The sequence below is a fragment of the Bufo bufo genome, chromosome 2, assembly GCF_905171765.1.
Source record: "Bufo bufo chromosome 2, aBufBuf1.1, whole genome shotgun sequence".
Classification (NCBI taxonomy): domain Eukaryota; kingdom Metazoa; phylum Chordata; class Amphibia; order Anura; family Bufonidae; genus Bufo; species Bufo bufo.
The window spans coordinates 236,692,919-236,708,759 of NC_053390.1; the positions used below are offsets into that span (position 1 = coordinate 236,692,919).

The following is a 15,841-nucleotide window of genomic DNA, read 5'->3' on the forward strand; positions in this document are numbered from 1 at the left end:
GACGTCACCACGCTCACCACGCGGTGAGCACGATTACGTCATCGAAGGTCCTTTTGCAGGTCCTGAAAGTAGAAGAAAGAAGACGATGCCGGCTGCGTGATCAACTGGATATTTTTTTTTTTCTTTTTTAACCCCTCAATCAACATTTTAGTAAGCATTCTGTATTCAGAATACTATTATTATCCCTTATAACCATGTTATAAGGGAAAATAATACAGTGAATTTACTTTAAAGGGATCCAGGGTAGCTCATCCCGATCGTTTCCTAGCAACCATGCGACAAAATCGCACCGCATCCGCACTTGCTTGCGATTTTCACGCAGCCCCATTCATTTCTATGGGGCCTGCGTTGTGTGAAAAACTCAGAATATAGAACATGCTGCGATTTTCATGCAAAGCACAAGTGATGAGTGAAAATCACCGCTCGTGTGCACAGCCCATTGAAGTGAATGGGTCCGGATTCAGTGCGGGTGCAATGCGTTCACCTCACGCATTGCATCCGCGCGGAAAACTCGCCGGTGTGAAAAGGGCCTTAGTGTGCTGGCACACGGTGCAGTTCTGACATGCATTCAGGATGCAGTCACAGAGACATGCACTACTTTGATCCTTGATGCGGACCAAGCACTCCCATTGAAGTCAATAGGTTTTTCACGGAAGACTAATAGGAGATTTTTTGGAAATTTATTTTCAGCTGAGCAACGTCAGGGAATTACGGATGACACGAGGATGGTAAAAACGGACACACGGACCAAACACAGATCCTTCACAGACAGCTTCGCAGATGAAACACATAAGCTTTTTTTCACGGACGTGTTACTGACACGTAAATGTGGACGAGGCCTTACTCTCTCCTTATTGGTTTTGCATGGTTACTGAGCGGCCATCAACAATGAAATGAACTAGCTGAAAAGAAGCACAAGCTGCACGGCAACACCATGGCTGTAACCTAAGGCACAGCGATTGCTCGGTCCTGGAAACACAGTCCATGTGTCAGCTGCATCTCCAGTGACGTCAACTGACTGCGCCTAAAGGTCCCTTTAGACAGGACAATGACTGACTGCTTGTCAGTGGATGAGAGCGCTGCTATTACATTCAGCAATCTCCTCCACAGTAGGGGGAGGAAAAATCACTAGTGCCACTGCTTATCCCTGTACAGAATTATTGCTTGCCGGCAAACAATGATTTAGGTGTTCACATGAACAATCCCATTACCCGATAAACCAGCATTTTGTACATACATCTGGTGAAGCCTTATTCACACGTCAGTGATCTCCATCAGTGATTGTGAGCCAAAACTAGGACTGGAGCCTCCACAGACATAATGTATAAGGCTTCATGCACACGAACATTGTGCGTCCGTTCCGTGCATTGGGGACCGTAATTTGCGGTCCGCAATGCACGGGCAACGTCCGTGCGGCGGCTGGGACGGATTAAGACCTATTCAACTTGAATGGGTCTGTGATCCGTGCGCACCGCAAAAAAATAGAACAGAAGCTCTCCGTAGTGCTTCCGTGGGGTTCCGATCCGTGCTTCCGTTCCGCATCTCACTTGATTGCGGACCCATTCAAGTGAATGGGTCCGCATCCATGATGCAGAGTGCACACGGCCCAGTGCCCGTGTATTGCGGACCTGCCGTATGGGCACACAACGGCTGTGTACAAGAGGCCTAAGGGAAAGATCTGCCCCTGTTCTGCGTTTAGAACCACACCTGGTTTTGGCTCAAAATCAATGATGGAAATTACTGACCGAACACTGACATTCCGTTCCGTTTGGTTGCGTTCCCATACCGGAGCGCAAGCTGCGGTTTTCTTTCCATCATGTGACGCGGAGCAAAACTGATCCATCATGATCCACAATGCAAGTCAATGGGAAGGGGATCCGTTTTCTCAGACACAACAGAAAATGGATCCGTCCCTTATTGACTTTCAATGGAGTTCATGACGGATCCGTCTTGGCAATGACAAAAATATGTTAAAGATAATACAACCGGATCCATTCATGACGGATGGAGATGGTTGTATTATCAGTAACGGAAGCGTTTTTGCTGAACCCTGCCGGATCAGGCAAAACGTAAGTGTGAAAGTAGCCTAAAAGGCCCTTTACAATAGTCAGTTCCTATCTGATCGCGGGTCTATTGCACTGTACTCACATCATGATATCAGTACAGTACGATAGCCCAACGATCAGATAGAAACTCACTGTATTATAAAACGGTATCACGGGAGCCACGGTCGGTCCAGGACTGAGCATGGTCAGGTGAATCCACCCTCAGTGTTTGGTCAGTATTTGATCAGTGATTGTAAGCCACAATCAGAAGTGAAGCCTGTGTAAAGATCAGGTATAATGGAAAGATCTGCACCTGTTCCTGGCTCACAGCCACAAGTCACTGAGCTCAAGTCCTTCCTTTTGAACCCACTTCAGGCTTTAGCTCAAAAATCTGCATGAAGAAGAGTGCCAACAAAAAAAGTTCTATTTTTCTGGGGGGAAAAACACACACCCTAAAATTCAATTCCAAGAAAGCATCCCTCTACGGAAAAGCGCCTCACACTAGTACATCATGCCACCAATAGGCTATGCCAATAATGCCACTGTGTGACCAGGATTGTATCAGACCCCAGCCTAATGATACAATCCCTGCTCCCGCCCCCGACCACAGCGAAATAGACTTCATTTCCAAAGAAGCACTTTCGCGCCCACGGAAAAATGAAAAATTAAACAGCGCTGAACAGAGGTTTATTTCACACTGGAGAGAATCCTAATATGAAATATTATTATTATTTTTTTTTACAAAGCCCGCTGCGAGGTCTGTAAGGAGTATGTCGAATCTGCCGTGAAGCAGAAGCGGAAGTGGGAGTTTGTCCATTTTGTGCAGGGCACGGTAGTGACTGAGGCCCGAATTCGTTCCGTCGTCATGTTATCTGGTACAGCACGGAAGAAGAGCAGCGGGAAGGCGGCCCCGGAGCTCCTGGTGTTCGGCTATGCCTGCAAGCTGTTCCGGGACAACGAGAAGGCCCTGTACCACGAGCATGGGAGGCACCTCATCCCGTGGATGGGAGACGCGCAGATTCTGATCGATAGGTCGGTTGGACGCTCATGACACTTGCCTAACATAATCTAATCTGCCTCGGATTTGTGTTTTCAGCGGCTGTGGTGACCCCTCCGCTGCTAGACTGGCCTGCGGTACCGTGTGCTGTGTGAATGGCGACTCCCTTCTGTGTCCCCCTCTCTATTACAATTGGTGGGAGATCAGGAGACAGGTGTTCTTGGCTGCCATGGTTTACAGGCAGTGCACTCCTTAGGTAATGGATGTGGGCCATAGGAACTTTAGACTTCGAGACCTTCCTATGGTTATGAGGAGATCTGCATGTAAAATGTACTAATACCATTAGGCACCTTGCAGATCTACAAGGGGTTAACATGATGGCTCCTGTGTCTTAAAGGGAAACTGTCACTAATTTTTTGTTGTTCAGAGTGTGACACACACACACACACACAGCCCTTTTTGTAGTCTGTTTTTATTTTCTGGTCTCAGATTTTCTCAATTCTGTTTCCAGAACATGACTATGGGGGCGGCCATCTTACCTGAGAGGCTCTTGCTTTACGGCAGCCCCATGGGCCATAGACACAGTGGACTGGAGGGGACCTCATTGACTTCTAAAGGAGAGATTTCTAGGCATACTCTGTCTAGGTTCATTGCTGTGTCCACCTATTGTAAATGGTCGATCCTGTGATATATATACAGTACAGACCAAAAGTTTGGACACACCTTCTCATTCAAAGAGTTTTCTTTATTTTCATGACTATGAAGGCATCAAAACTATGAATTAACACATGTGGAATTATATACATAACAAACAAGTGTGAAACAACTGGAAATATGTCATATTCTAGGTTCTTCAAAGTAGCCACCTTTTGCTTTGATTACTGCATTGCACACTCTTGGCATTCTCTTGATGAGCTTCAAGAGGTAGTCCCCTGAAATGGTTTTCACTTCACAGGTGTGCCCTGTCAGGTTTAATAAGTGGGATTTCTTGCCTTATAAATGGGGTTGGGACCATCAGTTGCGTTGAGGAGAAGTCAGGTGGATACACAGCTGATAGTCCTACTGAATAGACTGTTAGAATTTGTATTATGGCAAGAAAAAAGCAGCTAAGTAAAGAAAAACGAGTGGCCATCATTACTTTAAGAAATGAAGGTCAGTCAGTCAGCCAAAAAATTGGGAAAACTTTGAAAGTAAGGGCTATTTGACCATGAAGGAGAGTGATGGGGTGCTGCGCCAGATGACCTGGCCTCCACAGTCACCGGACCTGAACCCAATCGAGATGGTTTGGGGTGATCTGGACCGCAGAGTGAAGGCAAAAGGGCCAACAAGTGCTAAGCATCTCTGGGAACTCCTTCAAGACTGTTGGAAGACCATTTCAGGGGACTACCTCTTGAAGCTCATCAAGAGAATGCCAAGAGTGTGCAAAGCAGTAATCAAAGCAAAAGGTGGTTACTTTGAAGAACCTAGAATATGACATATTTTCTGTTTCACACTTGTTTGTTATGTATATAATTCCACATGTGTTAATTCATAGTTTTGATGCCTTCATAGTCATGAAAATAAAGAAAACTCTTTGAATGAGAAGGTGTGTCCAAACTTTTGGTCTGTACTGTGTATGTATGTGTGTATATATATATATATATATATATATATATATATATATATAGTGACTGTCATTCTAATCCTGTCAGTGATGATAATGAGATGACTGCTCAAAAAATAATCTATGCAGAACAATTCGGCTTAGTGGCCAGTGCAAAAAACTGCATGATTTTTTTCCCCTCTCCATTAAAAAAATGTAATAACTAAGGCTTCTATACCTTTTTTCTTACTGATGATCTGTCCTTTTGGATAGGTCATCAACATCTGATCAGCAGGGGTCCGACGCATGGGACCCCTGCAGATCAGCTGATTGAGAAGGCAGCGTCCCTCGCAGTAGCACCGCGACCTTCTCGCTGCTTCCCGCAGGCCAGTGACGTCACAACGGTTCCATGTGCCCCGAGCGCCCAGACCATGTGAAATCGTTGCAATGTCACAGACCTGCGAGAAGGCTGCGACACTACTGCAAGCACCGATGCCTTGTCAATCAGCTGATTGGCGGGGGTCCTGGGCGTCAGACCCCTGCTGACCAGATGTTGCTGACCTATCCAGAGGATAGCCTATCAGTAAGAAGAAGGTATAAACAATAGGTCATTTTCTGATGACACGTTCCCTTTCATGTCCCTCATAAGCCTCCATAAGTATTTGTGTGCACGGATGGTTGCAGGCCTTTCTACTAGCGAACTGGGTAAACAGCAAAGGTTGATCTAGAAGGAGTCTTGCTGTGAGACGGTTAACGGACTGCTGGTTAATGTTGGTTGGGATACAGTAGATATGTTTCATTGGAAGTCATGCTGAGTATCTCATTAGGCTTTCAAACAATAGGCATAAAGAAGATGGCGCTGGTCTGTTGGGGGGTCCTGACCCCGAGCCTGGACAGGTGACATGAGCGGAGATAATACAGGATCATCTCCTCACTTTGCAGATGCATAAAATAAAACCTCAATAATAAAATGCAACAGTCGTATCCATGAATTTTTTGAAAGTAGATGCCTGGCACGTTGTAAAGAGGCCACCCAGCGCTCTACAGTCGGGCGAGAAGTCTTCCAATTTTGCATTGAACATGTATAAATAATCCTGTTTATGGCTAAAAGACTAACCCAAGCAGAAGCTGAGACACACAGCACCATCTCAAGATAGTTTGTAATCTTCATCAAACGCCAACTGCACGCCAGCTCCTAATTAGGTGCAAAGAATGATTAGACTGTTATCAACCCTATAGGGTCCATCCACACGTCCGTGTGTGTTTTGCGTATCCGCAAAACACGGACACCGGCAATGTGCGTTACGTATTTTGCGGTCCGCGCATTGCAGGCACTAATAGAATAGGACCCGCATTTCCGAATCATGCAGCCCCATAGAAATGAATGGGTCCACAATTCCGTTCCGCAAAATGCAGAACGGAATTGCAGATGTGTGAATGGAGCCTTATTGGAATGAAAGGGGTTGTCACCTCAGCAAGTGGCATTTATCATGTAGAGAAAGTGAATACAAGGCACTTACTAATGTATTGTGATCGTCCATATTGCTTCCTTTACTGGCTTGATTCATTTTTCCATCACATTATACACAGCTCGTATACAGTGGTTGCGACCACCCTGCAATCCATCAGCAGTGGTCGTGCTTGCACACTATTGGAAAAAGCACTAGCCTATCTGCACTTTCGTGGCTCCAGCCACTAGAGACGCACTTCTTCCTGTAGTGTGCAAGCACGGCCGCTGGATTGCAAGGTGGTCTTAACCGTGGATACAAACGGTGTGTACTGGTACACTTCAATACATTCTAATATCATGGAAAAGTTCATTTCTTTTCAGTAATTTAATTCAAAAAGTGAACCTCCTATATTCTATAGATTCGTTGCACACAGAGTGATCTTTTTCAAGCGTTTCTTTTAATGTTGATTATTATGGCTTACAGCTAACGAAAACCCAAAAGTCGTCAGTATCTCAGAAAATTAGAAAGTGTTTCAGGAAATTATTGTAAGTTGATGCCATTGGATCTATAACTCCATAGAAGATTAGTAATTGGTTCCAAAGCCCCCAAATATCCTCCTAAAATAAAATATGAAGTTTTAAGAAATGCCCCATACAGATGAGCGAGTTCCACACATCAGACTTAGTGTGAGTACGCGGCAGCTCCTTTCCTGACCTCCCAGCACTGATGGGGTCGCATAGCATTATAATGATTTATGATGCTATGTAACTCTTAGGCTGGGTTCACACGGGCACTGCGGGTGAAGTGCGGGAAAAGATGCGGGTGCGTTGTGGGAAAATGCACAATTGTTCCGCGTGAGTGCAAAGTGTTTAATGCGTTTTGCACGCACGTGATAAAAATCTGCATGTTTGGTACCCAGACCCGAACCCGGTCTTCTTCACAGAAGTTTGGGTTAGATGTAGTGTAGTATTTATTATTTTCCCTTATAACATGCTTATAAGGGAAAATAATAGCATTCATAATATAGAATGCTTAGTAAAATAGGGATGGAGGGGTTAAAAAAATATAAAATAATTTAACTCGCCTCATCCACTTGTTCGCGCAGCCCGGCTTCTCTTCTGTCTTCTTCATGGTGATGGATCATGTGACGGACCATGTGATGAGCGCAGTGACGTCACCGCAGGTCCTTTTTCTCCTGGGCATCAAAGAAGAAGACAGAAGAGATGCCGGCTGTGCGAACAAGTGGATTAAGGGGAGTTAAATTATTTATTTTTAATTTATTTTTTTAACCCCTCCATCCCTATTGTACTAAGCATTCTGTATTCAGAATGCTATTATTTTCCCTTATAACCATGTTATAAGGGAAAATAATAATGATCGGGTCCCCGTCCCGATCGTCTCCTAGCAATCATGCGTGAAAATCACACCGCATCTGCACTTGCTTGCGGATGCTTGCGATTTTCATGCAGCCCCATTCACATCTATGGGGCCTGCTTTGCGTGAAAAACGCACATTATAGAGCATGCTGCGATTTTCACGCAATGCACAAGTGATGCGTGAAAATCACAGCTCATGTGAACAGCCCCATAGAAAAGAATGGGTCCGGATTCAGAGTGGGTGCAATGCGTTCACCTCCCGCAGTGTACCCGCACGGAAATCTCTCCCGTGTTAAAGAGGCCTTACAGTTCTGGAATGTATTGGATAATACTGACAGCATTATATCAGTGTTATAAAATACAATCCGTAACTCTAATGGTTACATATCATCATAAATCAATATAATGCTATGCGACCCCATCAATGCTGGGAGGTCAGGACAGGAGCTGCTGCAAACTAACGCTGTGATGTGTGGAACCTGTTCGTCTGAAAAGGGCCATAAATAAGGCAACTAAGCCAATTTTCCTTTGCACCAATTTTAATAAATCTCCCGCATGGTGTCGCAATCGACTCAGTTGATCAACACAAAACGCCTATAAAGGTTCCCCAAGCCTTTAAATGGTCCCTCAGCCTGGTTCAGTAGGCTGCACAATCATGGGGAAGACCGCTGACTTGACAGTTGTCCAAAAGGAGGGTAAGCCTCAAGGCCATTGATTAAGAAGCTGTCTGGGGACCACATCAGAAGTGTCTTACCTGGTATAAGGAGAAAAAGGACTGGAGTCCAGAGTCCTGTTTTCAGATGAAAGTAAATTTAGCATTTTACTTGGAAATCGTGGGCCCAGAGTCTGGAGGAAGAGTGGAGAGGCAGACAATCCAGGTGTTTGTGGTCCAGTGTGACGTTTCCACACTCAGTGATGGTTTGGGGAGCCATGTCATCTGGTGCTGGTCCACTGTGTTATATCAAGTCCAGAGTCAGCGCAGCCGTCTACTGGGAAATTTTAAAGCACTTTATATTTCCTTTTGCCGGCAAGCTTTATGGAGATGCTCATTTCATTCTCACCACTGCCAACACTGCCACAGGTACTAATACATGGCTTAACCACAGTATCACTGTACGTGATTGGTCAGCAAACTCGCCTGACCTAAACCCCATAGAGACTCTATGGAGTATTATCAAGAGGAAGATGAGAGACACCAGACCTAACAATGCAGATGACCTGGACTCCATAACACCTCAGCAGTGCCACAGGCTGATCGCCTCCACGCCGTATAGATGCAGTAAGGCTACTTTCACACTTGCGGCAGAGTGATCCGGCAAGAAGTTCCGTCGCCGGAACTGCCTGCCGGATCCGGCAAAACGTATGCCAACTGATGGCATTTGTAAGACTGATCAGTCTTAAAAATGCCTGATCCGTCTTTCTGGTGTCATACGGCAAAACGGATCCGGCATTTATTTTTTTCACCTTTTTTTCGGTCTGCGCATGCGCAGACTGGAAGGATGGATCCAGCATTCCGGTATTTTAAATGCCGCAACCAGCACTAATACATTCCTATGGAAAAAAAATGCCGGATCTGGCATTCAGGCAACTCCTCCGTTTTTTTCGCCGGAGATAAAACCGTAGCATGCGACGGTTTTCTCTTTTGCCTGATCAGTCAAAATGACTGAACTGAAGACATCCTGATGCATCCTGAACAGATTACTCTCCATTCAGAATGCATGGCGATATGACGGATCAGTTCTTTTCCGGCCTTGAGCCCTTTTGACGGAACTCAGTGCCGGAAAATAAAACCGCCCTGACCGAGCATTGATTGCATACACTGTACATCTCAGGAGGCCAACATTTCTGTATTAAATATCATATATAATATTGTAACTTTCCGAGATCCTGACTTTTGGGTTTTATTAGCTGTAAGCCATAATCATCACCATTAAAAGGAACGCTTGAAACAGATCACTCTGTGTGTAACGAATCTGTAGAATGAGTTTCACTTTTTGGATTTGATTCCTGAAATAAATTAACTTTAATGATATTCTAATTTATTGAGATGCACCTGTAATGAAAAACTGAATCCAGCCAGCAAAGGAGACAATATGGACGATCAGAATACATTAGTAAGTGCCTTGTATTTACTTTCTCTACATGATACATGTCATTTGCTGAAGTGAGACGACCCCTTTAAGGGTATTTTTTGGATCCGCTACAGGTCTGTTAACCATTTCAGTGTAGGACTCCTTGCTGTGTTGAGCTCCATGTTGCACTTAGGCATCACCTTTGTTTTCAGTAATGTGTAGGAGGAAGTTCTTCGTCGATGGATTGTCCCATTGTGTCCTGGATTGGCAGCTGTTTTTGTCATTAGCGGGGTGGAGGGGGTACCATCATGAAATCTTTTTCCTATGAAAATCTATTTGCACTTTGGAGAAGGACAGAACCTTACTCCTGTCTCCTTAATAAAGTCAGTTTGTCAACTCGTCTTTCATATGAAAAAGATTTAGGATGCTTTCTTAAAGGATTTCAATATTATGTCTATACTCGGTGTGCCTCCTATTTATGTTCACTTTCAACTTCAAGCAGATATTTAATTGCTTGGCAAGCCTTTCATATAACGGGTGTATTTGTGACACTGTGAAAGTCCTCAGAGCTGCTCCATCCTTCCTAGGTGGATTCTGTTGGCATGCTGCCAGCATTTTAATGACGCCTCTTCCAGTTATGTCATATGCAGATGAGCAGTTAAGTGCACCGCGGTCAGGCCCAGGCCACTCGTGCCTTTCTCTGCCAGTCCTTTCCTCTTCTTGATTGACAGGCTCAGGTTCCAGCGTAGAGGGAGGCGCAGGCAGAAGGAGCAATGCTGCACAGAGTGGCTTGGCCTACAACAGTTTCTCTCCTATCCACAAGTGTCTGATCTCAGGAGTCCATCGGTCAGACCCCTGCCTATCAGACACTTATCCCCTATTCATAGGACTACTCCTTTAACTACTCATTTACATATGGATTAAAAGTACTTTTTCTCCAGAATATAGCAAAGGTATCATTACATACAGCTGAGCTAGCCCTACACGGCATTTTGCCTGGTCTATGGCCACATTCACACGACTGTTAAAAAAAAATCCTTGCCTTTCTGAAAAGCAGACGTTAAAAATGGTCCCCTTCAATTGTATGTGAAAATGGGCAAAATACGACATGTTCTATTTTTTTTTTAAGTCTGTTACTTACTGGCCGTCAAAAAAACTGCAGTGTGAATAACCACCTAGACTACCAGTGTTCTTAAAACAGACGTGCGACAGCCATTAAAAAACATCCGTCTCACACATCAGTTTTCCACTGTAGTGTGAATGTAGCCTTACAGTGAATTTCATGGTGACAGGCTCCCTTTAAGGAGGACCCGTCAGCTCTTCTGATTTGCTTGGGTTAACAATAAAATGGGACATGCTTTTTTATGGGTTAGGGGGCATGGCCTATTATGGTAGTTTTTGCTCCAAATGTGCGTCACAATTCTGGTATAAAAACATGCCTGAAAGTAATCCAACCAATAGTTGGTGTAAAGACAGAGAACTATGCTTTAAAGAAGCACTCCCACAAAAATCTTTATTCTCTGATCTGTTAGGAATGTACATGATGTAAACTGTAGTGGAGATAATCTTCTTACCAGTCACTGTATTTGTGAGTTATAACCTTCCTTGTGATCCTTAGCTGTGTCATGTGACCAACACTCTGACTTTCCTAATAACACAGCATCTTATGTGTGGACAGAAAGTCAGTTTCTCTATGTATTCCTATGGGAGCCTCAATGTCAGTCTCATAGGAATAAATAGAGAAGTAACTTGACTTCCTGTCCTGTGTCAGTTGGAGATCAGAGTGCTGGTCACGTGACACAGCTAGGAATCAGAAGGGAGGTTATAACTGAAATACAGTCACTAGTAAGAAGGCTACCCTCACTACAGTTTACATAATGTACCCTTCTAATGGACACTTGTAACGGAGGATATGACAGCCTTGCCAAGTTATGCTACATCTACTGGATTTTAAAGCTTAAAGGGGTTGTCTCATCATGGACAATGGGGGCATATTGCTAGGATATGTCCCCATTGTCTTATAGGTGTGGGTTCCACCGTTGGGACTCGCACCTATATTGAGAACGGAGCCCCGCAAGGACTCCGGTCCGGCCACCACCAAGCCGGCTCCCCATAGAAGTGAATGGGAGCATGCGCGGCCCCCGCTCCCATTCATTTCTATGGGGCCGACAGAAATAGCCGAGCCAGCCCTCGGCTATTTTCGCCGGCCCCATAGAAAATGAATGAAGGACGGCTGCACATGCGCAGTGCGCCCTCCTTCACTTGCGGGGCTCCGTTCTCGATATAGGTGCGCGTCCCACTGCTGGGACTTGCACCTATAAGACAATGGGGGCATATCCTAGCGATATGCCCCCATTGTCCATGATGAGACAACCCCTTTAACCTAAATGGAAAGTACACTGTAATGCATCCTTTACAGGGTATGAGCACTATTAAGTGGGAGTGCCTACTTAATAGTTTATGGCACGCTTTAGTGGAGACACTGAAGCAAGCCTTCAATTGAGTTAATTACTTTGTAAGTTAAGGAGGCTTTTTGTGGACTATTATGTGGATTATTCTTCATCAACTTTATGTATGAAGAGTCTATCGTCTGTATTGATGGCAGCTCTAACACATTTTTAAATGTGTAGTTCAGGGATCAGCAGCCAAGCATCAACCACTGCCACTCCAACTCCCAGCATGCACATTTCCTTGGCTGTTCTCAGAGCTCTCATAAAATGAAGTGGAGCATGCTGGGAGTTGCAGTTTCACTGCAGCCAGAGTGCTGGAGGTCACTGACCCCTGGTGTAGCTACTTATCCAAAATGAGAGTATAGCTGTCAACGTCAAACTTTCTTCTTAAAGCCTCCTTAAACTACATATGTATGTTCTGTTTCCATATGTGTGTGTCTCTCTACTACATAACAAGAACTTATTTCCTCAGCCATTTGGCTAAGGGTCGAACCTAGCCATGATTTTACCACCAAGGGATCCACGTTTCTGCGGTGAAGATTTCTGCTGAGAGACACGGACTAGCAGAAAGAAGCGAGAAAATTTCCAGCATTTGGTTCTTACGGATAGGTATTTATGTGTTCGGGTTCGTGTGAATGTACACTAGAAGCTCCCCCCTAAAATATAAGTAATACGTATACTTTTAGTTATACGAATGGTTGAAAAAAAAAAGGACATACGGTAAGAGCTTACAATAGATTGCCAGCTGGCATTTTGGTATTCTGATCTATTTCTAAAGAAATGGGACCTCTACAATTAGACGTGGCAACTTTTACATTGATAGAACAGTCTACACAATGTACAGCTGAATGTCTCTAAGGAGTTAAGTTACTCTCCTAGAATACTTGAGACCTCTGTAGCGAGTCTGTTCTATGACAGGGCAGGTTAGACCAGTAAGTTCTTCTCAAGACGTATTGACTTGTGAGGTCCATTGTGCTGACCGTTTGCTTCATGTTGCAGGTATGATGGACGTGGTCATCTGCATGACCTTTCCGACTATGACACAGAGCACAACTCGTGGAACCGAAACTATAATTTATCCGAGGAGGAGGCTCGAATAGAGGCGTTATGTGATGAAGAGAGGTATTTAGCGTTGCATACGGACTTGCTTGAAGAGGAAGCAAGGCAAGGTACATTACCACTTACTGACCTGTGCCATAAAATAACTCCTGCCCTCTGTTATACAGTATGTACATTTGATTGGCATCTTTGATTGTGGTATACTCACTCTTTCTGATATTATCTATTTGACAGTACCCATTGGAATGGAAAACAGCTCTCTGAATGTGGACCGCAGGATAGTTTTATTTGTAGAGACTTATCTGTGCACTGGAATATACTCTCTTTACTTAATTAAAATAGACCCAAAAAGCAACAAGTCGCAGACAAATCTTCAGAATCCTGAACTTTGTCATGCATGTATGCTACCAAATAAACTTGTCAGGAAAAGTAGTTTGCCTTTTTTCCTGTTCATTGATGTGAATATATTCATATAAGACTATTGGCAAAAAGTGGTGGCATAATGGCTTTCACGCAGTGTGCTGAAGCATGACTTGATTGTATTTGCCTGTAGATTATTTTTAATACGTGTTGGTATTTTCCTTCAAGAGGAAGAATATAAACGGCTAAGTGAAGCCCTGGCAGAAGATGGGACATATAACTCTGTGAGTTTCCAATACAAAAGTGACTATTACGATCCTTCCCAGCCCACAGAGGAAGAAGAGCCACAGAAAGACAAAGATGACAAAGGTATTTAATGGATTTTTAATGCTATAAATCGGCCTACTGCATCCCATTAAACTTCCCAAGTTTCTTTGTTAAAGACACACTCCCACAAAAAAATCTTTATTCTCCTGCCTGTTAAAAAGGTACATGATGTAAACTGTAGTGAAGGTAATCTTCTTAGTAGTGACTATATCTGTGAGTTATTACCTCCCTTCTGATCCTCAGCTGTGTCCAATACTGATCTCCAACTGACACAGAACAGGAAGTCTGTTACGTCTCTATTCATTCCTATGAGACTGACACTGAGGCTCCCATAGGAATACATAGAGAATCTGGCATCCTGTCCACGTGTGTGTCAGTTGGAGAGAAGAGTGTTAGTCACATGACACAGCTGAGGATCAAAGGGAGGTTATAATTCACAAATACAGTCACTGGTAACAACATTACCTTCACTATAATTTACATCATGTACCTTTCTAACAGATCAGAGAATACATTTTGAGGGAGTTCTTTCGAAAAACAGCCTTTTTGAGCAGCAAAAGGCTGGCCTCACTGTGTGCCACATGGACCACTACACTTCCAGGTGTACCCAGATGTCAGTGGCACATGCATAGTTTGCATCTGCAATACTCAGGCGGCAGCAGCAGCAGATCCTCGGTGCTTGTGTCGCTACTCATGCCTGAAACGAACAGTGTACGGATGGAAGCAGAAGGCTAGTTGTTGTTGTTGTTGTTTCTGGTGCAGGTCTACTGACGCTCAGCTCCTATTCATTTTAATTTGACCTGAGGTGCAGTATGGTCACTACACACCATGCAGAGTGGTCAAGTGCAGAGAAAACTTTGCCTAAAATTAAATGTGTGTATTTTTGTGTCCACAATATTTGGATGGTCTGCATTTCTTTTAAAGGTGTATCCAATTTTAGAATGGTAAATTATGATCCGAAAATACAGTCAGTATTGTACATAAGCAGAGCTGAATTTATCATTCAACATTGGAAACCTTCATCAAGCTTGACACACAGTGCAAGCTGCTTAGTTGAGCATTTTATCCGGCAGTAGGATACTGTCATGGTCTTTGTGGTGTGCGCTGTGACACGGTGGCCATGCTTGCTGTTGCCAGTGGCAACGTGTTGTGGTTGCAGCATGTAGGTGCATCCTCCTTTCTCATGGGGCCTTCCCTGTCTCGTGCCGGAGGGGTTAATTATCTAGCTGGTGGGGATTTAGGTGTGTCCTGGTTGTGGCCACGAGGTTTATATTGCCTGTGGCCTGTTGGCTGGGTTTAGTGTTCCAGCCTTGCTGTGTGCTGGAGCTGTGCTCCTGCCCGGTCTCTACCATCTGCCCAGTGCTTGAGGGCCACCTTGTGGAACATTAAGGTCATCTATGTCATTCCGTTGTCTACCTTCCCTTCACTACCCTTTCATATGTTTGGTGATGTTTTATGTATAGGTGGTTGTTGTCTTGTCTAATGGTTGTTACATGTCTGGTCTGTTGGTGTCTGTAGTCCAGCATGTTTGCTAGACATGTTTCCTGTGTGGTGTGCCTCCGGGAGGAGGTCTCAGGGTTCCCCGGAGGAGGAACCACTAGTCAGTGTGCAGTTCTGCATGGGGTTCCGGTCGTCGTTGTTTGCTGCGGCAGGTAAGTTTCCGTTGTTTCTGGGCTCTTACCTGCCGATGCAGTAGCTGTGCACTGTCTGTCCCTTTTCTTGCTGCTAGGCATGTGAGACTCCTGTTCATCCGTGTCGTGGAAGAACAGGTCGTCTCTCCCCTGCTCCTATTCCAGGGATTATCAGGGCGACTTAGGGTCTGAGGTTCTTGGGTATGAGCTGTCTGGGTCCGCTCATATGGTTAGGAGTCAGGGCGAGGATTAGGGAAGCTCTAGGAGGTTACCAGCTCCCTTTTCCTGGTGTCCAGGCCTAGCTGCTTCCCAGTTTTCCCACGTTATGCGGTAGGGAGTTTTCCCCCACTCCCCATCGTGACAGATACTTGGTCTAAAGACCAAAAGAAAATCCCTAGGGCAAGCTTCATTCAGACTTCAGCTCTGAATCCTGCAGTATTGTGCAGCTCTACAGCATAAGCAGTGCCGTACTTAGATAAGTAATGCAGTAT

At 44.6% G+C, this 15,841-nt stretch overlaps 1 protein-coding gene across 2 annotated transcripts in view; it reads left to right on the plus strand.

Annotated features, from left to right (window-relative positions):
- Positions 1–2,841: 2,841 nt before the first annotated feature.
- The window catches only part of LOC120988657 (splicing factor SWAP), a 186,405-nt gene continuing 173,405 nt past the window's right edge, over positions 2,842–15,841 (plus strand). For both annotated transcript variants that reach the window (XM_040416260.1, XM_040416259.1), the window contains exons 1-3: positions 2,842–3,077; positions 12,973–13,142; positions 13,621–13,761. In XM_040416260.1, coding sequence (XP_040272194.1) covers positions 2,911–3,077; positions 12,973–13,142; positions 13,621–13,761 — 478 coding nt within the window. In that variant the 5' untranslated portion in view covers positions 2,842–2,910. The remainder of the gene's footprint in view (positions 3,078–12,972; positions 13,143–13,620; positions 13,762–15,841) is intronic.